The sequence below is a fragment of the Epinephelus lanceolatus genome, chromosome 23, assembly GCF_041903045.1.
Source record: "Epinephelus lanceolatus isolate andai-2023 chromosome 23, ASM4190304v1, whole genome shotgun sequence".
NCBI classification, from domain to species: Eukaryota; Metazoa; Chordata; class Actinopteri; order Perciformes; family Serranidae; genus Epinephelus; species Epinephelus lanceolatus.
The window spans coordinates 8,037,079-8,061,387 of NC_135756.1; the positions used below are offsets into that span (position 1 = coordinate 8,037,079).

At 40.7% G+C, this 24,309-nt stretch overlaps 1 protein-coding gene across 2 annotated transcripts in view; it reads right to left on the bottom strand.

Moving 5' to 3' along the window:
• The window catches only part of LOC117248986 (ankyrin repeat- and BTB/POZ domain-containing protein 3-A), a 291,997-nt gene that overhangs the window by 42,672 nt on the left and 225,016 nt on the right, over window positions 1-24,309 (bottom strand). For both annotated transcript variants that reach the window (XM_033614259.2, XM_033614258.2), the window contains exons 3-5: window positions 17,970-18,180; window positions 5,725-5,877; window positions 2,331-2,496 (exon numbers count right to left, since the gene is read on the bottom strand). In XM_033614259.2, coding sequence (XP_033470150.2) covers window positions 2,331-2,496; window positions 5,725-5,877; window positions 17,970-18,180 — 530 coding nt within the window. The remainder of the gene's footprint in view (window positions 1-2,330; window positions 2,497-5,724; window positions 5,878-17,969; window positions 18,181-24,309) is intronic.

Below are 24,309 nucleotides of genomic sequence, written 5' to 3' on the forward strand. Positions count from 1 at the left end.
AGGAATAACTGATACTTCCATTGACTGGAGAAGGTAAAGAATCCCAAAGGACATTAACACCTAAATGCAGTAAGACAGAGAAATCGACCTGATGGTCAAACACATCAGAGCTCAGTCCAGGAACATAGTTGCAGCATCTTGTAGAGACAGACCATTAGATCACTCCTTTATTTTTAATTCTTATGGACACATAGTAGAGGTGTAACGCACAGCTACTATCAGACTCTGTGTATATCACAAAAATTCATATTTGTATTTATAACTGCAAGTTGTTAGACACTGTCGAGACAGGTTTACATATTTCAGTTACATATAAAATTTCCATACGACTGAGTAAAGTTATTCTAGCATAAACCAAATAAATTGCCATTTATATGATAAAATCAAAACTGAGATGAATATGGAACTGATTAACATCAATATATTAGAATTTCTTAACGGTAATGTTCTAACCTTTATTACAGTAAATTAGGTCAATTCTATGAGTTATACTTACTAAATTCTCATTGTGTATTCATCTCATGTTTTATTCTATTTAATTACATAAATTATCCTTTTTGGTCTTATGCAAGAATTACTTGACTCCATTGGATGTAAATTCTATATTTAACTGATATATGTAAGCCTATTTTAATAATTGATTAACTGTGAGTAATTTTTCATGCAAAATTGTCAACAAATGCTTTGCCCCAGCTTCTTACTTGTGAGGATTCGCTACTTTTATCGTCTGAGGGCCCTGACATACTAACGGCTGACTGACCATCGGCCAATGTTTGGCCGTTGGAGAGTGTCTGTCACTCTAGTTTTTGCAGTTTGTCCTGCACTGTTGACACTAGTCAGCGTTTTTTCGGCTGATTTAACAAGTTGAATCAGCGCTGGAGCTGGTGGAGCCCTTCCGTATATGAAATTAGGGATGCAGGATAATATTGGCACGTCATCAGTATCAGTCGATATTGGCTTTAAAATCAGATCAGCCAACGTACTTTCTCTTATTTGCACAATGAATGAATATTACATACACTGGAAAGCATTCTATTCCATGTCTCCATCCGCTGGTGAGCCGTTATGATAAGAGTATTCATGCATAATATGATGTTAATTCAACTACAGAGGAGACTTGATGATCACCAAAATTAGGTGGGGGAAAAAGGACATATCGGGCATCGGCCAAATAAGTTGTTATATATCGGTATATAGGCAGAAAATCCAGTATCGTGCATCCCTAAATGAAATCACTCTGATTGGAAATTCAGCTTCTTGCAAGAGAGGAAAAAAACGGAAGTTAGGAAAGTAAACGGCTGAAGTCAAGAGAAGTGATACTGAAACCAAGTGGTATCATTAGGTAAGATTATTTTTTAGCTATTGAGCTCTTTGGCAGAAAGAATTTGTTATAGTTTGTTATTGTTCGCTCGCACACAGTAAGTATGCTCTGTTCTTCCAACATCAGGTTGTCTTTTTAATGTGCTAACTAGCGTCTTGAATCCGTCCTATTACTCTACCATTTTTTTATTTGAATGACAAATAAAGACTACCGCCACCTGCTGGTGTGGAGAGTTATTTCCTCTTACTTAGGCACAGAACATACATGCTAGTTGGCCGCTGGCTTTAGCTTTTGCTGTGTGTTCAAGTGCAACTTTTGGCTGTGACACAGACGACATGAGGCGACGCAACAGTTGACCTTCATTGGCACGAGTTCTCCGGCGTTGGTTTGGTGTGTCTGGGCTTTTATGTGGTAATAAACAGACAAAACGACTATCTTTAGGTTTTGGGGTGTGGATCAGGTAAAACAAGCAATTTGATAACATCCTCTTTGGCTTCAGAAAACCTGTCAAGAAAAACTGTTAATAAGAACATAATCCTCAGATTACTTGATAATGAAAATAGTCATTAGTTGCAGCCTGTCACGAGCCAAGATCTGAAGTTATAAGGAGTGTGTGTGTGTTTCAGTTTGGCTGTTAGAACTGAGGAGAAGTCATGCAAGGTGACTAACATTACAGCAAATATTCAGATGTATTTATAATGTATTTATATTCCTACAAACATTCTTTGTATACACACACACACACACACACACACACACACAGACACAAAGCATCCAACACTTTGTTGTAAATAATGTGAACTCTGAAAAGTTGTATCACACCATAAGAATTCAGCACAGTGCGTGACTCATCGGCAGCAGCCTGTGCCCAGCATGTGTGTGTAAACTGGGACGGACTGCCAGGTAATACTTGTTAGAAATTCATTGTGTTTAACTCTCCACTATCACTGTGTAGGTGTGTGATGTTGGTGCCGTGTGTGCATGTAGGAGTGCGTGTTAACTGCCGGACCTGTTCGCTCATGCTGTTGATGCCATCGGGCCCCAGCAGGTTCACGGCCTGCTTGACCAGGTCCGTCCGTCCGCAGTTGAGCATCCTGAAGCCCAGGTCCTGCAGAAACTTGGCCTCTGTGGAGGCGGCATCCAGCTTCCTGGTGGCACAGAAACAGTCCTCCGCTCTGCAGATGGAAACAGCAGATCCATTACTGTGATTAAGTGGGAGCTTATCTCAGGAATGGATTTTGAGATCTGTGGATAAACAGCTCCATTTCACACGGAGAGAGAAACAGAAAATGACTGCTACTCTGCAACTTAAACTCTCAGCATTATAAAATCAACTGCAACTTTATAAGTTTATTTCAAGCATTGAGCTGTTTGCATTCAAAGTCAATCCACTTTGCATTCATCATTCACCTTTGCCTGCATCTGGTTCTCTACTTCCGTCCTTTCCTAAAGTAGCTTTTCTCCAGGTAAAGCTTTTGCTGTGACTCATTATTACTCATTCATGACTCCCGTAAAGCCTCTTAATCCAAGCTGCGAGCAGCTGCCACAGCTGATGTTTCCACGGGGTCACGGAGGAACCGTTTCATGATGTTTGTCAAATGTTATGTGACGATTATACCTGACATGTGTAAAGAGATGTTAATTGGCAATTCACGCCTCTCAGTGTTTCATTAATTATTTCACTGCACGTATTCGAGATGTGATGCGAATTTTAACCCACTGACACCGACACAACATTGCTGACTGAGCCGCCATGTGACAAATATGGAGCATGGCTACGTGACTGCTGGGGTGTGTTTGTGCATGAGTGAAGGGGAAGGCGGGGAGAGGAGGAAATAGGGGAGAGAGAAATATGCAGAGAGAAGATTTATCCCCAAGTCACGAAGCCAGCAGATGGGTTACTCAAAGAGAAACTTCATTTAGGAACTGCCAAATCTCATGAACAAACTTTTTAAGCCAGGAGTTGGGGAGCAACTAGTTACACGTGACGGCGTTACGTCAATAAATTACAAAATAAATGTAACTGTGATCTTGACAGGCACTGAGAACAAAAATATGAAATTTAATTACAGTTATTAATCAAAGTGTCGGTGATTACAACATCCGAATATTTTCTTTTTGGTAAAAGACTTCTGTGTAGAATATAATGTTAATTCAGTTGATGTCTTCCTTCCCAGCACTGCCTTTAAGTTAGACACTGTAGTTTAACAGGACTAAGAGTCTACATCCAAACTAGCAGCTCTGTGAAGCTGTACTTAAAGAAACAGTGTGTCAGATTTAGGGGGATTTAGTGGCATTTAGTGGTGAGGACAGCAGATTGTAACCAGCTGAAACTTCTCTCAGTTAAGATTCCTTCAGTGTTCATTGTTCAGGAGGATTTTACCAGAAGCTGAATTATCCACAGCGGTCTCTTCTTGTCGAAAACAAACGGACCAGGTGATTTGAACAATTGAAAACACTGAATAAAACAGTTTAATGTTACAAATCAGTGTTTCTTCTATGCTGTTTGGCATTTCGGAGATGCTATAGTGTGCTCACCCTTTTTCTCTGATAACTTAATGTATCCTTGTCTTTTTTCTGATCCAGATGTTCAGGAGGTGTTTACTGTGAGCTGAAATATCTGCAGAGGTCTCCTCCTCTCAAAAACAAACAGATCCGGTGATTTGAAGCGATAAAAACACTGAATAAAGCAGTATAACATTAAAAAAATCAGTGTTTCTGCTACGCTGTTTGGCATGTCAGAGACTGGCAGCATGCCCACCACATACTCATCTGTGCTCATCTTTTGTCTCTGATAACTTGAGTTCAGGAGGTTTTTACTGGCAGCCAAATTATTATTATTTACAGAGGTCTCTTTCTCTCCAAAACAAACAGACTTGGTGATCAGCATGCTACCATGCTCACAATGAAAATAATAACATAATAATAACATAGGCTGCCTGCATCCAGGCGCTGCCTCCATGTCAAAAAATAGACCACCAAGAAGAATGGTGGTGCGCTATGATCCACCTCACACACAAATTGGCAATTTCATTCATCTCACAGACTGATTTAGCGTAGCACGTGCAACATGTAGACCGATGTCACACTGTAGACTAATGAAAAGTCAGATTGTCTCTCTGAGTGTTGATTGCAAAACTGTGGGTGAGTGAGAGAGGAGATGAACACTGGTATGCATTACGTAACGCAACTTGACCCCATATCGATATAAACTGTGTTGTCTAAATTTATATCTTGCCTGAAAATATATCGCAATATTGAACATAGTCATTATATTGCCCAGCCCTACTAACAGATGTATTTTTTATCACCATAATTTAGTGTGTTAGCATGCTATCATTAGCTAATTAGCACTGAACACAAAGTGCAGCTGAGGCTGATGGGAACGTCATTGGTTTTCCAGATATTTGATAAAGTAGTGGACAAATTGAAATTGTGACCTGATGATGGCGTTATTTAAAAAGTTAAGGGATCACCAAAGAGATTACAACTCCTGAGGGGAACATGGATGAGTGTAGCAACTGTCATAGCAACCTATCCAATAGTAGTCGAGATATTTCACTTAAAACCCCAAATGTCAGCCTGCTGTTTTTAATTATATATGAAAAATATTTCAGTCATGGACCAATGTAGACTGGCCGACTGACCTACAATGCAATCCCTAAACACAGCTAGCATGGCTAAAATTAAATCTAGCCCAATTCTTGCTTACAACACTTTAATAAATGGATCTTAATGGACTTTGCTGACCAAACCACTAACACCAAACAACTGAAAATACAGTGTCAAGCTGAATGGTAGCGCTATAACACTTTGACCTGTCACAGCAGGAAAGCACAGGTCAAACTAAGAACTCTGAGCTTGGCATGTCAGCACGTCCTCAATGAGACAGACTTATTGCAACATGTCCTGCTATTATACTGATATGGGGGCTGATCTCAATCAGTACCAGGACATGGCAGTTCTCACCAATCCTCACCAACCACAACATAGAAAAAAAGAGCAATATACAACATTTATTAACCTTTTTGTCTGCCGACTCTTTGTCCCTGTTATTCTGACAGTGTGGATATCTGGCTTTTGTTACATGTGTGATATAATTAGTTCCAGTCCAACAGATGTCTTTATAGATTTATAGGACCACACTCTTTATGGAGCATTTATAGAGGCTTTGAACAGATGTGTATATACTCTGGCCGGGGCTTTTGTACGCCATGAGAGATTTGTGGGTTGAGCTACCGAGCTTATGGGCATAAGTTTATGATGATTAAACACTTCCAGAAGTAGGATGGACGCACTCCTTTTTCACACACTGAGGTTTAACTGAACCGGTGAGATTATTTCTGCCTCAAGAGCAGCCTGCTTGTTGCAGTAAAACCTTGTTATAAGCGTTGTCTCCTTACTTTATTTGCCGTGGTTCACAGTCCACGCCGGGCAGCAGCAGCCTGGCGGCCTGCCTCACGTCATCGCTGTCCACAGAGAAGCTTCGCCGATGCTCAGTGTGGGCGACCGCAACTCGGATCCACTCCATCAGCGGAGGCAGTACCAGGAACGGCCTGCAGGGGAAAACAAAGGTTTGTTTTGCTCACATCAGATGTGCAGATCAGATTAGTTGGAAGTTAAAAGAACGAATCAGAAAATGGGATTCTCCACAAGCAAAAGGATAGAAATAATATCTTACTAATGTAATATTTAAACCTTTTAAGTACAACAGGATTTCATGAAATGAAAAGAATGACCTTGAAGGCCCTGAAAGCTTATTATTTTTATCAGTTCTTAGCATGACTGATGGGATCCCACATAAACACGCTATTTTCTACCAAAGTTAGAACAGTCTGGGTTATTTCACATGAGAGATTTCTTTTTTCCTCTGCGCCCGTTTTGCTAGTTTGAAGTAGGAGGGACTCCTTTGGGAAAAAGGAGACATATCTCCATGCACCAGTCAGGATTTAACAGCGTTTAAATCAGAATCTGATGACAGTCGGTGAGGTTGTTTGGTCACTGTCAATCAAATCTGATCAAACCACACCTACACAGTCCTAGTGACGAAGATAAGCTGAGTTTCTGAGGTATTACTCTTGAGCAGGTGCTACCTTAAGATGTTTCTTTTTTACCTTCACTGTCGCCATGAACTGTTCAGGGGTTGTTACTTACTAAATTTAGGCTTCTATGAGCAAGTGCAAGCAGGAGACCATTATAAAACATGAAAAGGTTTACTATATTAAAGTAAACAAAAATGAAATAATATCCATTCATCCATCCATTTTCAAGGGCCGGGTCTTGGGGCAGCAGGCCAAGCAAAGCACCCCAGACGCCCCTCTCCCCAGCAACACTTTCCAGCTCTTCCTGGGGGAGCCCAGGGCATTCCCAGGCCAGATGAGATATGTAATCCCTCCAGCATGTTCTGGGTCTGCCCTGAGGCCTCCTACCAGTGGGACCCAGCTGGAGATGTTTCCTATTAGACATTTGTGTGAAATGTTATCATTATAAGCATATGAATTCCTTAGTTATGGCAAACATGTTTCGTGAGGTCACAGTGACTTTGACCTTTGACCACCATATTCTAATCAGTTAATTCTTGAGTCCCAGTGGACATTTGTGCCAAATCTGGAGAAATTCCAAGGCATTCTTGAGATATCGCATTCACCAGAAGGAGACGTATGCAAGGTTGCAGTGAAATTTACCTTTTACCACCAGAATCTAATCAGTTCATTCTTGAGTGCAAGTGGACGTTCGTGTCAAATTTGAGGAACCTGCTTTAAGACTTTCGTGTTCACAAATAAGACAGACAGGTGTTCTTGAAATATTGCATTCATGAGAATGAGACAGATACAAGGTTACAGTGACCTTGACCTTTGACCACCAACAATCTATTCTGTTCATTGCTAACTCCAAGTGGACCTTTGTGCCAAATTTGAAAAAAATCCCTCATGGTGTTCTTGGGATACTGCATTCACATGAATGAGATGGATGCAAGGTCATGGTGACCTTGACCTTAGACCTATGACTACCAAAAACGAATCAATTCATCCTTAAGTCAAGTGGACATTTGTGCCAAGTTTGAAGGAATTCCTTGAAGGCGTTCTTGAGATATCAAGTTCACGAGAACCTGAAAACAAAATGCCTGGCTACAGCTAGCGCCAGCATGGAGGAATAAAAACACCAGTCCCTCCCCAGTGCTTGAAAATTATTTGACACCCCTCATAAATTACAATTCACAAATGTAGAAACACAGACTGGCACAGGCCCCATCAACGTATAGTATCATGATTAATGTCACCTCTGTGTGCCAGAATGAATTAATACCATCTAATCCTTTAAAACACACCATTGCTCTATTCACCTTTCAAATGAAATCACTTAATAGAGACTCTGGTCCAACACTGATAACACACAAACTTTCTAATTAAAGATGCCCTCACAGATAACTGAAAAGGCAGATACACCAAATCAATATTCATAATTTATGAGTCAGATGGTCCAGAACAGAAAGAGATCTCGATGCTGCAACCTCCCTAAACGCTGTTATTACCTTCTTTAATCAAAATCAGTAATGGGTCTTGCCTGGCTGACATGTTCATATTTCATCATTTATTTCCAGGGTGTGTGTGTGTGTGTGTGTGTTTAGTCTCTAATCACATAACCTGTAAATTACCTAATCTCTCTTGCTCTCATACACACAAACACAGTTTTATGTTGTTCCTTCTGTTATTTATCTTCTCCTCTCCACAGTGCAAGAACAGCAAAATTCAGGTCAGTCATTCATCAGATATTTAACCCCTTTACATCACTTCACAAGTAAAATGAGCTGTTTTCCTAACAAAAAGAAACACTTGTATGATTCTCCAACTCCTTGTTTTCTTAAAAAACAAAACATTAAAGAAATGATTTGAAGGTAATAAAATTATTCACTTCCTTGCTGAAAGTTATATGCATACATTGATGAGAAGCGTTAAGCTGCAGAGCTCCAGGCTCAGGTCCACCTAATCCTTTAGACTCTTGCTGTCTCAAATCGCGTACTTCTGTACTTACACTTAATATTTTGAGTGCATAAGTGCGTTCACACTGAGAAGTATGGAAAATGCAGTGCACTATGAGTACCCGGATGGTGCACTCAAAACGGTCAAGAAGTTGAGTGTGGCACTATGGACACTTCGTCCTCAATAGTCGCCATCTTGGCTACGTAGCGGAAGGGGAGGGACCACTTTTCAAAGAGGAAATGGCGGCCGAGGACTGTGCAGCTGTGAACGTCGCTGCATTGTACAAATACATGTGTTTTTTGCACTAAGCACCACTACACTGTTGTCGGGTATAAGCCAGCAGTATGTTTGTTGGGTTAATTTAGCAGTCTGTAATGATTTGGGACCGCGAATGATAACGTGAATGCTGATGCTAGTTTGCTAATAGCTAATTTGTGGTCGTCATTTCTGCTGAGTGCACAACGGCCGTGTTTGGTTTGAGACAACACTACCCTGTCAAAATTCGCGCACTATGCCAATGAGTACATAGTGCACATAGTGTACTACATGGAAGTGTACTGATGGAAGTATGTGATTTGAGAAACAGCATCTGTCTCTGAACTTGGAGAAGGAAGTCTGAAATTGTGTTCACTAGAGACGATCCTCAGGACACGAGAACATGCTTTCATTTGTTTGAATAAGCCACACACCCTCCACCAATAACACCAAGCTAAAAATTACAACCTAATATTTCGATATAACTTATGAAGTTAGGTAATGTTACATTAAGCAGCAAATAACTTGTACTAACTACTAACTAAGTTTGCTAATGTTAGCTAGCTATGCTAATGTAGTTAGCAAACTAACATTAGGGTTTGCTGAAATGGCATTAGTTTGCTAAAAACGTTAGCATAGCTAGCTAACGTAATAACATACTACACAAAATAATACATGGGTACCTAAATGCTAATGATAAGGATCACGGTAAGCAGATGTGATCTTAACACACATGATAACACGTTAACAACTAGGGCTGCAACAGTATGACATTTCCATGGTATATTAACCATCACAGACTATATCGTGGTTTCACAGTATCATGGTAATTTTAGAATTTACAACAGCAGTCAGAATGACCCTTAAAGGAATGAAAACTGAGGGGTTATTGTTGGTTAAACAAACGTTTAATTACTGTAACTGAAACTTTAAACCATTTTGTTTATGGACGTATATGTAAAAAGTCTCCCCTTAGAAACTAACTACAATAAAAGGGAGATTTGTATTTTTTTTTTAAGCAAATGTACTGGGTATGATAACTGTCAATATATCACGGTATACCCTGAAACCGGTATATCGCTGCAACCCTATTAACTGCTCAATTTTGAGCTACAAGCCTCCTTTAGCATTCTTAACTACTGTTATCACTGTTAGCTCTGTTGGCACCATGGTGCAAACATAGAAAACAAGGCTAGAGGGGCTCTGCAGCTCACTAGCCATGTTTCCATTAGCCTGTCTAGAAGTATCGCATCAGAAAATTATGATCGAATTGAAATCCCCTGATTCGCACAAACTAAAATACGCTTGCTTTAATGTTGATTCGCAAAACGGGGGATGGAAACAGTTATGTTCGAATTAAGTCTGACGTAGCGCACCTCTCTCCATGGTGATATCCACGCTCCGGGTCGGGAAGGCAGTAACACATTTACAAGCTGGTTGCCAACCGCCAGAAAACGTACAAGAAGAATGCGAGACTTATTTTGTTTCTGGTTCTGCGTAAAACTCGTGCGAGTTCATAGTTTTCACCAAAGTCCGTACATTTAATGGAAACACAGGATTTGTATTTCTTTTAATGCACATTTCCCAATGATTTGAATCACTTTTGGTTGGAAACATAGCTAATGAAGCCTGTAACTCACCAGGGCTAACTGGGGCAAGAGTGGAGAGTGGGTACACCCAGATATTTGGGATGACCATCTCGTTTGGGCGATGTTAATAGACCAGTTTGAAAAGTTTTCATGTTTTTATAACAGAACAAAGCTGTGACTGTTTTTTAAAATACAAAGACATTGAAGGTTCCCAGAAAAACTGCCAAAACTCTGGGGAAAATTGTGACTATTCTATCATAAAAATGACATTACTCTTTGAAAGTAAAGCGCTTTTTGAGTGTGTTGTTTGTGTTCTCTGACATCAGTTCAGTTACATTGATGTGAAGTCACAATGTGGACACTTGCACAACCGAGAGGAAAAATCAAACCTACAAAGAAAAATAGAACAACTGGTCATATGCCCTGACCCAGTTCATCTGTCTCTTACCAAAATAACACCAGTAAGAAGGACTGTGAAACCATTGTATATGTCCAAGAGGGCCTGATTATCTGAGCTAAAGCTAATGCATACTTCATTTTGCCTTTAGTACACAAAACTAGGATGAACATATTTATTCAAACACTCCATGACAAGCTGTGTTGTCCCGTAATTTTAAGATACATGTTTATACAGTAATATTTAAACTGCTAACACGGTGTTGTGGTCATGTATTAATTATCTTACGTTAGCTAAAATTCCCCTAAATCACATCCTGGAGTTATTACATGTGCTTTCATAGTATTAATAAAATACAACATAAATAAACAAGGAAAGCTGTAATTCAGTCTTGGTCTTTTTTTTTTTTATAGAAGCTTGTTTGGCTGTTTAGGTCTTACTTTATTACACACTATAAGGAATTAATTACCGTATATTTTTTAATTACTATATATATATATTATCTATCACACCCTTATTACCACATTAACTGTCTCATCAGCTGTGATTTTATTTCATCTGGCCACAGTTCATTATAAAATATGGCGTATCACAAAATGTAAATGACAAAGTTTATTGTTTTCCTGGGCTTGATGGAGTTCATAGATCTAAATTACGGCTATGAGTCCATCCGCTGGCTGTGTGCCTTCAGTGAATCCTCCTCATTCATAATAATCACCCTCTCAGGCTCATAAAAATGGTTCTTTTCTCTCTTCCACATTAGCGAAGTAATGACAAACACAACAGCCTGGGTATATGTGGCATATATGCAGGCTATTTGCAGTTCACTGGTTAAGGGGACATACTTGACAAACCCCTTTCACAAGGTTCTCATTAAGCAGATATTAAGCTTCATTTTTTTTCCATTTGTACTTAGCCATAAGGACTATGCCCTTTTTACGAACTCAACTATTCAGGATTGCACCAAATGTAAGAAACATTAATTATGGTAGAGTCAGGAATAATTCTGACTCACCAGATTTCAGTTTTTGATACAAAGACAGATTTTCCTTTAAGGCTTTTATGACCATGAAGCAGTCTCTGACGCACATCTGAAAACCTTAAATCAAACAGGCTAATTTCATGTCATAGTCAGTGAAATTATATTATGAATCTATCAGTAAAGGTCCCTGTAGAGCTTTATTCCCTCATGTCCCTCTGGCAAGTATTATTTCCCAAATGAAAGATTCAAACAGAAGCATGTACCCAGCTGAGCGAACCCATTTGGGACTGTTATGTTTACCACGTATGCAGCTGCCTGCTTCCTCTGTGATTTTTGCTGTGAGCACATGTTTAATCAAGACAGCAGCTTTCAGATATTGACACACTGTGTTTGACTGTTCTCGATTTTGGGTGAATCAGTTTCTCATTCCAACACCAAAGCTGTACACCTACAGTCTGACAGGAATTTGAACTCTGGAGAGGGTTTTTAAAAAAGCAAGGTCTCTGCTGCTGTTAAACAGTTGGCTGACTAATATGACGAGTCAGACCTCCTCCCATTAGTCAGAGCTCGAGCTCTAACTGATGTTTGCCTCACTTGAAAGACATAGATACCATGTCTAGTCACAGTGAGGGGATCAGGTGAGGGCCGAGTCGGCAAGGGGTAAAGCCTATGTACACTGGGAAAGTGTGGCTTATAAACACACATAAGAGATATTATGACATTTACGTTATCTATGATTTGTTACACTTACCATAAAATCAGTACTCTTGAGCCATTAACGCTACAATGTAGGATGTCAGTTTCAGTTAATTCTGCTTTCGACAGCCCGACACCCATTAACTGATGAGTAACTGGTTAGTTTAAAGAAAAAAAAGCAAAATGACATGAAACACAAGAAGCCTTTCCTTTTAGCTACAATGACTCAGTGAGCTTTAGCGCTGCATTTCAAGGCGCTAACCATTAAGATGTAGTGAAATTTTGATTGTCTTGTCATCTAAATATTTTGCCTTTTATTTTATTTCCTGTTGGCCTTGCTGACAGACAGTCGGCAAGCTGCATCAATGTTCACAGTACCCTTCTTCTGGTCTCCACTAGTTAGCTAACGGTAGCCTTGGTCTCTCAGCACTGTGCACCACTTGGTTTGGGTGTGAGCTAGCTAGCGGCGCTGATTCTGTGTTTAGCGATTACAGCTGGTAACGCTGTCGGGACAGTGTTGCTGCTAAAACATGGCAGCAACCCTCCAGGCTCCCCCCAAGGTAGCCCCGTAAGTAAGTGGCTTCATTTTGAGTTGCAAAATCATTTTAGCATTATTAGCACCACTAGCCATGTTGACACTGCTAATGGTGCTAACAGAGTTGACAGTGGTAACATAGTTAACAATACTAAAGGGGGTTGCAGCTCAAAATTGGTCCACTTACTCACTGGGGCAACCGGTTGGAAGACCAAAGGGTGGGTACAATGTTTTCACAGCAACACTGTTGGGTCAGGACAGCATTATTTGCAGTGATTGCCGAATGAGTGGTGCTGCTAGCTAGCTACCACCAGACCCAGGTAGTGCGCAGTGCAGTAAACTGATGAGTAACAAAACCAACCCATAGGTCAACATACATGACCTGTCAAAAATATTCTCGGTGGTTAACTGATTAACAGTCAACCACTGTCATCCCTGCTACAACATAATAGACTCGTGTTTTAGTGAATTCCATGCACGTTCTGAAACAGTAGCCTACAGCGATGCTAACATTACTAAACACCATTAGCTTATGTTTTGACAATGTGCTGGAATGTTGTATGTCATTTGCAATCTCAAGAACTACACATCCATGGAGGCTCACAACTTTCTTACCAGTGCCTTAACAATCTAACACTGTTTGGATAAAGCCTTAGATCCTTTTTTGTTTAGCTAGAAACAGCAACAAAATCACCATCACCAAACCCACCAGACTCCTTTTAAATAATCAGTAATTTAAGCATGTATAGAGTCAGCATATTTTCACATCTAACTGGGTGAATAAGGGTTTCTTTTTACAAAACCAGAGTCGGTGATTGTTGGAACAGTGGAGAGACAGACCAAGATGGCTTTTGTGAGTTTTACTTTGTTTCTGGTGACTTTAAATAAAGTGTGTTTTATGATTATAAAAAAACAGTTTATTTAAATGGAGTCTGGTAGGTCTGACCATATCCATTCTGGGGCTGTTCCTGTAACATCAAGGTTTATCTCTGCAGGGAACATTTCAATAATGCTGTCAGACACCTATAATGATAATCTGAGCCGGTCGGTGACAAAAACAAGCACTTTAATGGATGTAGATTGATTGTGTGTGTGCAGAAATCCACACAGCAACTCATCAGCATGGTAGCAGATGCTTAGTTTCCCCCCTCAGCCTAAAATACGTGAAGTTTTTTTGGCATTCCCATGAACACTGACTTTATCTATATCTACTGTTCTGGGTTTGCAAAAGAGGGAGGTCTGGTCTGGAATGAAAACAGCGAGGGTAATGTTATCCGTCGATGCAGACAACAGGCCTGCAGCGACAACCAACACCCACAGCTGCCAGTGTAAAAATTCATCCTTGGAAGCAAACCTCTGGGCCATAATACTGAATGTATCATAAAACATAATACACTGCAGTTCTGTTACTGTTTGAAATTCTTTGAGATTCTTAATCTTTGTTACAGACTTCAAAAATTGTCAGATTAAGCCAATTTTCTTCTTCTAATTCAAAATCAGGTAAAAGGTATAAAAGTCAGTTTAGCAATTTACTTCCCTTCAATAATTTTTCAGCTTACAATAGGCTTATCCGAAGCCTCAACAAAACAAGCCTAACAGATTATTTTATCTCATCTAATCATATTCTCCCTCCCTCTCATCCTACTGTGTTATTCAGGCCCTTTCTACTCGTCTTCAACCTTTCAGCAGAATGCTAAATAGAGAATTTTCTCTCCGGGGACCCGAGAGCCTGCTGACATGTCACTCTGCCTGACATTCCTTGCGCTCCCCGGGGTCGTCAGGATGGAGTTTTATCTCATCAGAGTGTAGGAAAGATGTTGGAAAATCTGTCCATCCGTCCATCCAAGTGAAGTCCCTCTGGTTCCCATCAATCTGCACAATGCCTAGGGAAGTGTCAGCGCTGACCAGCCCACGCAGCATCTTACATCGGGAGCGCTTGTGGGGCGAAAAACTTGTGCAAGAAAGTAGGACTGTCTGTACTAACCTTGTTGACCAGCTGAAATCATTCTAGCTCTTGTGTGCAGCTGCTAACTGACAGAGGTGGTGTGGTTGAAAGGATATATGTCTCGTATCAAGACGGAGACCTCTTAGAGTTTGTGCCCACTGAGTGAAGTGCTTTCACAGTGTGTTAAGTCTGCCAGACATGTGGGACGGTTTGGGAGATTGGACTTTAACTCACAAAACCTTACTTAGAGACAGAAATCATCTTACTGCTTAATTTAAAGCTGGATGAGTGAAGCAGAGGACCACATCCTCCTGTACCAACCCAATAACAAAACTGAATGGTGATGGAGGAATTATTTTCAAAACGACTCTTTGTTTTTGGCTCCTTGGGGATAATTTCAATTTTAGGACAGTTAAGTGCCTGCAAAGTGTCTGCCAAGGTCTGTGCCAAGACAGCCAAGAAAGGCTGCTTTCTATTGCCTAAATTATTCCTTTGTGTGTGGGTAAGTTGTTTAAAAAAATTCAGATGATCTAAAACAACTGGTAGAGTAGACGATGTTGTATTTACTAGCGATGAGCAAGTACACCATTATCTGTAACTGTAACTATTCAATCAACTACATTATCTGTATCTGTACTTGGAATGGATGGAAATGGGCGTGGCTTAAACCATAAGTAGGTAGGACTCAACCAGAAGTTATTTTAAGCCTGAAATTGATACGGGTTGATCAGAAGTTCCTGGATTTATCATTCATTGGAAAACTATTTACAGAAGAAATTCAGATTCAGATAGTTTTTGATCAGAAGAGTGAGAGGTTGAACAAAGTATGGATATTGACACAATTTACTTGGATGATATTCATACTCATAAAAAATACTAGGGCTGCTCCCGATTAAGAATTTTCCTAGTTGACCAATAGTCATCATTTAGAGCCATTGGTGGACTAGTCGCCCACATGTTTCTGATGTGACTGTAATGATTAAATGATATATTTTGGTGATTTGAGTTGAAGGTGTGAGAAAGAATAGTATCAGTAACATTGTTAACACTGTGCTACATTACAGAGAAACACAAAACCGTACTAATGACCCTTCATTAATATAGGCCTATATTTTATCTACAAGTGCACGTCACACACTGAGCGAGCCGCCTGTTAATGACGCTGTGGGCTAATGGGCATGTAGCTACTTCCATGTTTCAGATGATACGTCATGTTTGTAGTCGACCAATGAAGATGAGTTTACATATCACCTTGGGTTCGTCCTTCACCTTCTCAAAATGATCCCACACTTTGGATTTCCTGCCCGACATGTTATTAACTAGCCTGTGGAATAACCACAGGTACCAGCCCTGGAAATTAACCTGACTCCTGTCTGACTGCTGAGCGTGGATACTTCCTGTCTCTGTCCTTTCAAATTAAATTCCCACATGGTCATATAGGTTTGGATTTATTTTGACAAGGTGCAGCTCCTGATAGAGCCACCAATGAAAACTTGCTGACGAATGACCTTTCGGGTCAACTACATTTGGTTGAATATTAGGGGGCGACCCTACTGAATTTACCACTAGATTTAGTTTCTGTGTGCCTACATCATCTGATCTTGGGGAGGAGGCACAGGATGCTCCAGTCAGGGGGTTGTGTGCTTTGAATGACTGAACTGAGACGCAGCTTCTGCCTCCATCCACTGAGATTTAATTCAAGTACTGAGATTATTTCTGAGCAGCTCTGTGAGAGTTATTTCTGATAGTCAAACTGCTAAAATTCTATCCTCTTTTCACAACCTGTTTTCATTCCCAGGGTGTCAAATACAGCAGCTTGGTCAGTGGCGCACAGTGTCTGATACTGACCCACAAGGCACCCTTTACTGTCTGCATGAGACACACAGGGCTTTCAGCTAACTCCAATTTAAACGCATCTGCTGCAATATTAGATGCTCAGAGTAACTGACATAGTATGAAGAGTGAGAAAGTCTGCTTTGGGTTGATGTCAGGATGACTGGTGTTCGTGTCCTGTGTGAAATGAAAGATTAAAGTTTGTTGATTTGTTTGGATCCCCATCATTTGTGCTCTAAAACAGTGGTTCCCAACTGGTCCAGCCACAGGGTCCAGATTTCTCCTTAGGCATTTGTCCAAAGACCACACAGTTCAACGTATTCATACTCGCATTTGGCCATGTCATTGAGCTAGTTTGCTGTCTCTGTCATGTAGCTGTCCGTTAGTCACTCACTCTACAGCAGGGAACAGCACTTCAAAGAAAAGGCTCCGTGCTGAAACTTCACTGTACTTCAAAAGATAGTGTTTTTTTTGTTTGTTTGTTTTTTTTTTTACAAACTTGACACATTCAAGAGTCACTTGCTGTCCATTCAGAATTGACCCAGGACCCATCAGTTGGGAGCCACTGCTCTAAAATACAGATTCTTCCTGGGGTCCACATTTGAAAACACACATTTAACATCATAGTCGACACAAATCCAAACATTTGAACACATATGTTAAACATACGTCATGTGAGAAATGTGAACGTTTAAGTTATGTAACAAATACTGTCTTTTTTTCTAAACCTTAAGTGGGTGAAAGTTAATGCCAAAACCTGTTTCCTGTGAACAGGGAAGTCTACTTTGAAAAGAGACTATGAATGTTACGAGTGGAAACTGACAAGTTCCAAACTGTAAATTGAAGCGTAGGGCCACTGACCAAGATGTTATATTTATTGAGTTTAGAGTGAGAACATGTCTTCACTGGTTGGTTTGTTTGAGTCCGAAGAAACCGAAGTCCAAACCTAAGTTTCTCTAAACTTTACCCTACCAGTCTGCTTGCACATTTGTTTTTAGTTGTTCTGATCTTTACAACAAGAGAGTAATTATTTCCTCATAGTGCAGCTGTTCGCACCCATTGTTAAGGAATAATTTCCTGCTCACTTTTACATACACAGCGAAACTACAAAGACATTTAAGATGACTGTGAGGGAAGAGAAAGAAATAATCCGTACGGCCACAAAGACATAAAAACAAGCGCTTTATGCTTTGCTTCTCTGCAAAGACAAAAGTATTGTGTTTTATCTTTCCTGTTTATTACGCTAACAATTCAAGGATGCTACCAGTGATGCTATCTATGCAAACTTTATTCTTTTCCCACTGACAGTATGGATGACAACCAAAGTTTAACTGTAACCAATCCTACTTTAGGTGGATTTGAATATGCCTTCTTGGTCCACAGAAAAACTAAAAGCCTAATGGCAGCATCATTTCCAGGGTTACTGTTGGACTCACCTCTCTGTCTGTAAGGTGACTTTGGAGGGCTCAACGTTGGGGTTCTCCCATTCCATCTGTGGGCAGTGCATGAAGTAACACAGGGTGTAGAGGGCCTCGGGCTCCCAGTGCACTGTGGTGTTGGTGGTCTTCTGGTGGACTGGAGTCCCATTGCTGGGGTTCTTGATGTGCAGCGGCTGGAGGAGGTGCATGGCCCGCGATACCAGATCACCTGGAGGATACATTTATATAAATGGGAGCGGTGCATGGATTTTCCCAACAAAACATGACAGAGAAAATAAAAATGACACAAATAGAACTGCATTAAATGCAGTATAATAACATTGTGTAGTACAGTGAAGGCAGATCTAGTCATTATAACAAAATCCTACGCATTACTCTCAGAGCACAAATTCATTTTCCTCCTTTGTCAGACGAGTACTCGCAGCACTTCTTTGATAAAGTGGAGACTCACTCCTTCATTCGCTCACACTCTGAATCACCGTGCATTTAGTCATACACATATGCCCACACAAACCTAGCTGAGTGGGAAATTGCTGCCTTGAAATTAAATCTTACGCACATGATGCCTCTCTCAGTAAGTCTGAGCTCTTATTCTGTCCTCATTTTATCTTTGGCTCTTATTTTTCTCTGTTTTTCTCCCAGTTCGCTTACGTGACCATCGAGAGAGTCATGGAGAAACTGCAGTATCTGTGTCACTGTGCAAAATGTTAAGTGAATCTGGAAAGCATTTTGAAACCTCGTGAACTTCCTGCCGATAGAAATGTGTAGGCTGGGAGAGGACACAGATGCATTACAGGATAATTTACATTTTTTAGAACATGGATGTTGTTTTGTAGCTTTTATTATACTGTTTCTATCATGAATGAACAAACATGACAAGAACAAAACTTTTTTAGTTATGGAGTCAGAGTTACTAATGCAGCATGCTCTTATTTTGACAGAGTGAGGAATCAGTCCCTCCCACATAATTTTCAGTTGAGACAGAAACTGCTGACTTTGAGTATTTGGTGGGAACAAAAGTTAGAAGAGTCAGAAGATCAATAACTCTGTCACATCTGTCAGTCGATAAATATCATAGTAATGTAAGGTTACAAATAGCAACCAGTTAGCTTAGCTTAGCACAAAGACTGGAAACATTGGCAGCTAACATGTAATCTTCTATAAAACTGCAAACTGTCATTTCTACGATGACCAAGATATAACATTGGGCCTTGGCCACATTGATACAATCACTGGCTCGCCCCCTTGCAAAAATAATCTCTCTATTAGTCTCTATGAGTCATATGTGTGGTGAGCATGCACACAAGGCCATACATGAACTGGGATGTTTTCAGCTTCCAGGAATTGTGTACAGATCTTTACAACATGAGGCCGTGCATTATCACGCTGCAACATGAGGTCGTGACGGCAGATGAATTGTGCAACAACAGGTCGCAGGATCTAGTCACAGTATCTTTGTGTGTTCAGATTTTCAGATGCCAATGGCACAGTCCCTCAAACTTTAGTGAGATATTAGTGATGTTATTAATCGAGCTTGTCTGGGGTATGTTTGAATCCCGAGCTGTGTCTCAATTCAAGAGTTGCAGCCTCTGAAAGCAGCCTTCGCGGTCAACGTCGGCCACGACCTTTGAAAAAGGTTGTCGAAATGGGACGGTCTGGTCTGCAGAGGTTTTCCTGGTTGCATCACCAGTTGTTCTCGCCTCAACCCTGTGTTCCTGCTACCTAGCAACCAGCTGCGCTTGACGAAAAAAAAGGAGTAAGCTAGTAAATTAGTTGGCCCTAAATCATGGACCCAGAGATTGTTATTACATATACATTGCCGGTGTCAGGCTGATGGACTGTTTTCAGGTAACCTTATCAAATTAAGATTGTTTAAGCTGTGTACTTTAAGCTAATAATAATGTTAACAACAGTTAACAATTAGCTAGTTAACGACTGTTAGTTAACTTAACTTAATATGTAATTGACAACAGTGCACAGTGCACCTTGGGATAGGCTGGGCCACAAAGGATTCATCCATTGCATCCTGCAAATTCTGGGAAAGAAGGCTGCATCTCTCGGCCGCATTTTAAGGAGCCTTCGAAATGGGACAGCCTTGGTCGCACCGAAGTGACGCAACTAGTCTTCAAATACAGCCTTCGAAGGCTGCAGCCCCTGATTTGAGACACAGCTTCAGATTTTTACGAAGTGCACAGACATCACAAACCTTGCACAGATTTAAGTCTGTATAGTCACGTTCAGACATTTTAGGCGGCATAAACATAAGTAAAACAAATTTCTGAGTAGAGGGGGACTTTAACTTGTCAGCGGCCTCATCTGGACACCCTTATGAAAAACATTTGTGGGCGCCACTGATGCGTAGGGCTGTCAACGAATATTCTAAATTCGAATTTAAATTTGAATTTGAAAAAAAAATGGACCTTCGAATGTGAAAATTGATATTCGATTGTGGAGAGAAAAAAAACACCACCGCAGCTGTCCTCTTTGCGAGTGGGCGTTGGCCTGGGCCGCTGCACTGAACGCACTGGACAAGCGGTTCTGCTCCCAGCTGTTGTCTCCGTCACCCGACTTGACACATCCGCTCGCGGCTCGCGCAGAAAATAGACCAGGGCCGGCCATGGAGATGCGCGGCGCTTCGAGGCTCTTCGCAGTGCTTCCGTGGGCGGTGTGGGGGGGCGAGCGAAAGGTCCGTGGTCGTTTCTAACGTAATGTTATAGATAATTGTTTTATGTGTTTTAATGTGTAGGTATGTAAATGTTTTCAAAGACGTTAATGTTGAAATAAAAATACCTACAAGTAATTATGTTTCCTTGTATTAATACATATACAAGTATGTTTCCTTGTATTAGTTTGCTTGTGGACATAATGCGAAAAAAAAAAATTTGAATGGTTCGAACCTATGAGTTATTTTTAGAAGGAATATTCGAATGTCATTTTTGAGCAATTTTGACAGCCCTACTGATGCGGTCGAGTCTTCAGAGATATGCAGTGTCCCCTCCTGTGTATGTGTATTTGAGGAGTCATACATGACTCAAAGGTTTTGTTCAGTAAAGCCCAACTTCAGTTTATTCATGTTGCAGAATATCTTGTAATATATTTTCCAACATCGTGACAACTCGCACAAAAAAAAAAAAAACCTTCACGACTGAACACTTTACTGTAGAAACTACACAAACCACAGAGATTAAGTCAACCTTTGCTCGAGGAAGCATAGAGAACATTTTTGGCTATTTTCCTTGATAAATGTGGTCCATTGCTTTTCAGTATGAACTGATTTCAAGCCGCGTCTGTACGCAGCAGGAGCGAGGAACAAATGGAAGAAATTTTACAATTCTAATAGTTTTGAACACCAAAGGAGGTATGAATTTCAAAGACTGAAATCCAAACCCTGCGTACCACAGATATTCAGCGCTGACATTTAGAGAGTCATAGCTCTCTGATTTAGGATTCTGGCAACTTAACAGCAGTTTATCGATGAGGTCATTAGTGATGCATTTAAGAACAACGATATTGCTCTGAGAGGAGAAATACTGCAGCGTGAGCCTGTGGGGTCGATTTCTCAGAAAAATGAATACCCCCATTGATCTAATTATTTACTTGGTTTATTGGAACGCTGCAGGTTTCAGGCTCACAGGAGAACACGGACACTGAGTTCAGACAGAAAACACTGCAGCCTGAGTCTGTGAGTTCATGCATTCTCTCACTGGATACGCAAGTAATATGTGAATAAAACAAAATGTGTGAAAGTCTGAAGCTCTGAGCTGCAGTGCAACAGTAAACACACACACACACACACACACACACACTAACACACACACATACACACACATCCTCTCTCTGATCTTGTTTGATTGTTTGTTCCAAAAATACCCAGTCTGAGGAAAGTTGGCCTGTCTCGAAACCTCATTGCTTAGACAGAATGACACGGTGAGTGTGCGCTCCAAGGTTCTCCATCTGTCAGACTAAAGGCCCCTGACAGAGTTCACAGGCAGTCAGATGTAACCACAGCACGATGCTCACAGCACAGTTTGCACTCCAGCTCCAGGGAGCATCATAGACAGATATCTAGAAAAAATTAAATACATCAATAAATAACAGAAAACAAGGGAAATCATGCCCTGCTTCTATGACTGAAGATGTGTGACGAGATAAGGCTCCCGTCTCCAGGTATGACACATTAGACAAACATGATTAGGTATGGTCACGTAGTGCAATTAGTCAGATGGAGCGGGGGCAGCTCCCGGAGGTGCTCAGTGCAGATCAAAGAAATCATGATAAGACGTGCTCACAGACTGACCTTCAGCCATCGCTGCAGTTGGCACTGACTTTGAGAAAGTAGGTTTTTGGGACCTTCAGGCTGACCAAATCATAACTCTAACATCACCCTATGGGCTGGTGTAAAAATGTTCAAATCGGTTTGATATTAACAACCAGACCGGACCAGTATACCAAACTTTATTACCAGGTGTCACACTCACACTAATCACCTTTATTCGGGTCCTTTATAAGGTTTGGGGCAGGGAAGGTTTCTGATTGGATAGGGGGCGGGGCGGATGTTACATGTTTATGTTTACCGGAAGAAAACACTGTAGTCCTCGCTCCGGATAACAAGATGCTTGCCGACGGCGTTCTTAGTGCCTTTTTCGGGCGTTTTGCTTATATTCCTGAAGCAGCAGTACGACAACAACCTTGTTCTGCTAATGCTTCGTCTGTTGAGGAGGAGAAGGGAGGTACAAGGTCGAAGAAGGGAGATAGAAGACCGTGCTGTGGCGAATGGAAACCGGTGAGTGCAACGAGTCAGCCCGTTGCTATGCAGCCCGTTGCTATGCGCGCTATATACGTCATCGCGCCAGAAGGGCAAGGAAACGAGCATGCACAGAAAGACCGGAATGAACTTAAAGAGGAATGAGTGTATACATGCACACAAAATTCTTTCATTCGGAATGACAAACGGAATAAACCACCCCCTTTAATCGGATTTAATTTTCAATCCGAATGACCGTTTACATGACAACTTTTAATCGGAATGGCCTTTCATTCCGAATGAAAGTGGAATTAAACTGTCCATGTTAACATACTGACTATGGTATTTGTGTCCCCCTCCCTTGTCGACCGTCCACTTCACTAGTCCCACAAGCTCTCTTGGCATTTTCAGTGTAATAAATAAACAAAATACACTCACTAATATATCCTGTTTTCGTTAGTAAACAGAGAAATACAACTGTACACTTTCTGAACACAAGTTTCTGTCTTTCACCAAACTACGACTGTCTTACCTTACCTTGTTAACGTTTTGAAAAAAAACCAAAACCCTTTATTCAAACTTGACAGAAACAAAACAACACTCACTGAAACCATCTTAGTAAGTCTTTTTAGTTAGTCTACTGTTCCATCAATTCCAAAGTCTAGTTTGGTTGAAATAAACTCTTAATTCACAGAGTTAGATGGACAAAATATAGGCACGACACAGGCTGACTGTTAACAGCCCTCTATCCCCGCCACTCGCAGTCAGCTCACCTGCCTGTTGTACCAGACTGACCTCTGGTGGCGTGTAATGCATACTACATACTAGGGGGTGGAGGAAAAGATCGATACAGCATAGCAGCGCAATATTTTTGTGTGGCATTATCGTATTATCACACAGTGCTAAGTATCAGTTCTTTATTACATAAAGTATTAATATTACAAAAACAAATTAAACTTTAAGTAGCCTGCTAGAATAATATGATCAATTGTATTTTTTCAGTCCATGAGAAACATTTTGCTGCTGCTACTGCAAAAAAGGCTTAAGTGGGATAAACAGATGTCGACAAAGTTTTCCTTTGGAGACACAATTTACGGTTGAAAAAAGGTAATAAATCGTAATATATTTTATCCCAATACTCATGACTTAAGTATCGTGATAATATCGTATCGCGGATCCTCTGGTGATTCCCATCCCTACTACATCCCTACAACTCTCTATTATCAGGTAGCTCTAGTAAGTCCTTAAAAACTCTCCAGCTAATTCAGAATGCAGCAGCTCGTGTACTAACAGGAACTAAGAAACGAGATCATATTTCTCCTGTTTTAGCTTCTCTGCACTGGCTCCCTGTAAAATCCAGAATTGAATTTAAAATCCTACTGTTAACTTATAAAGCTCTAAATGGTCAAGCTCCGTCATATCTTAGAGAGCTCATAGTGCCATATTATCCCACCAGAACACTGTGCTCGGAGAACGCAGGGTTACTCGTGGTCCCTAAAGTCTCCAAAAGCAGATCAGGAGCCAGAGCCTTCAGCTATCAGGCTCCTCTCCTGTGGAATCATCTTCCTGTTACGGTCCGGGAGGCAGACACCG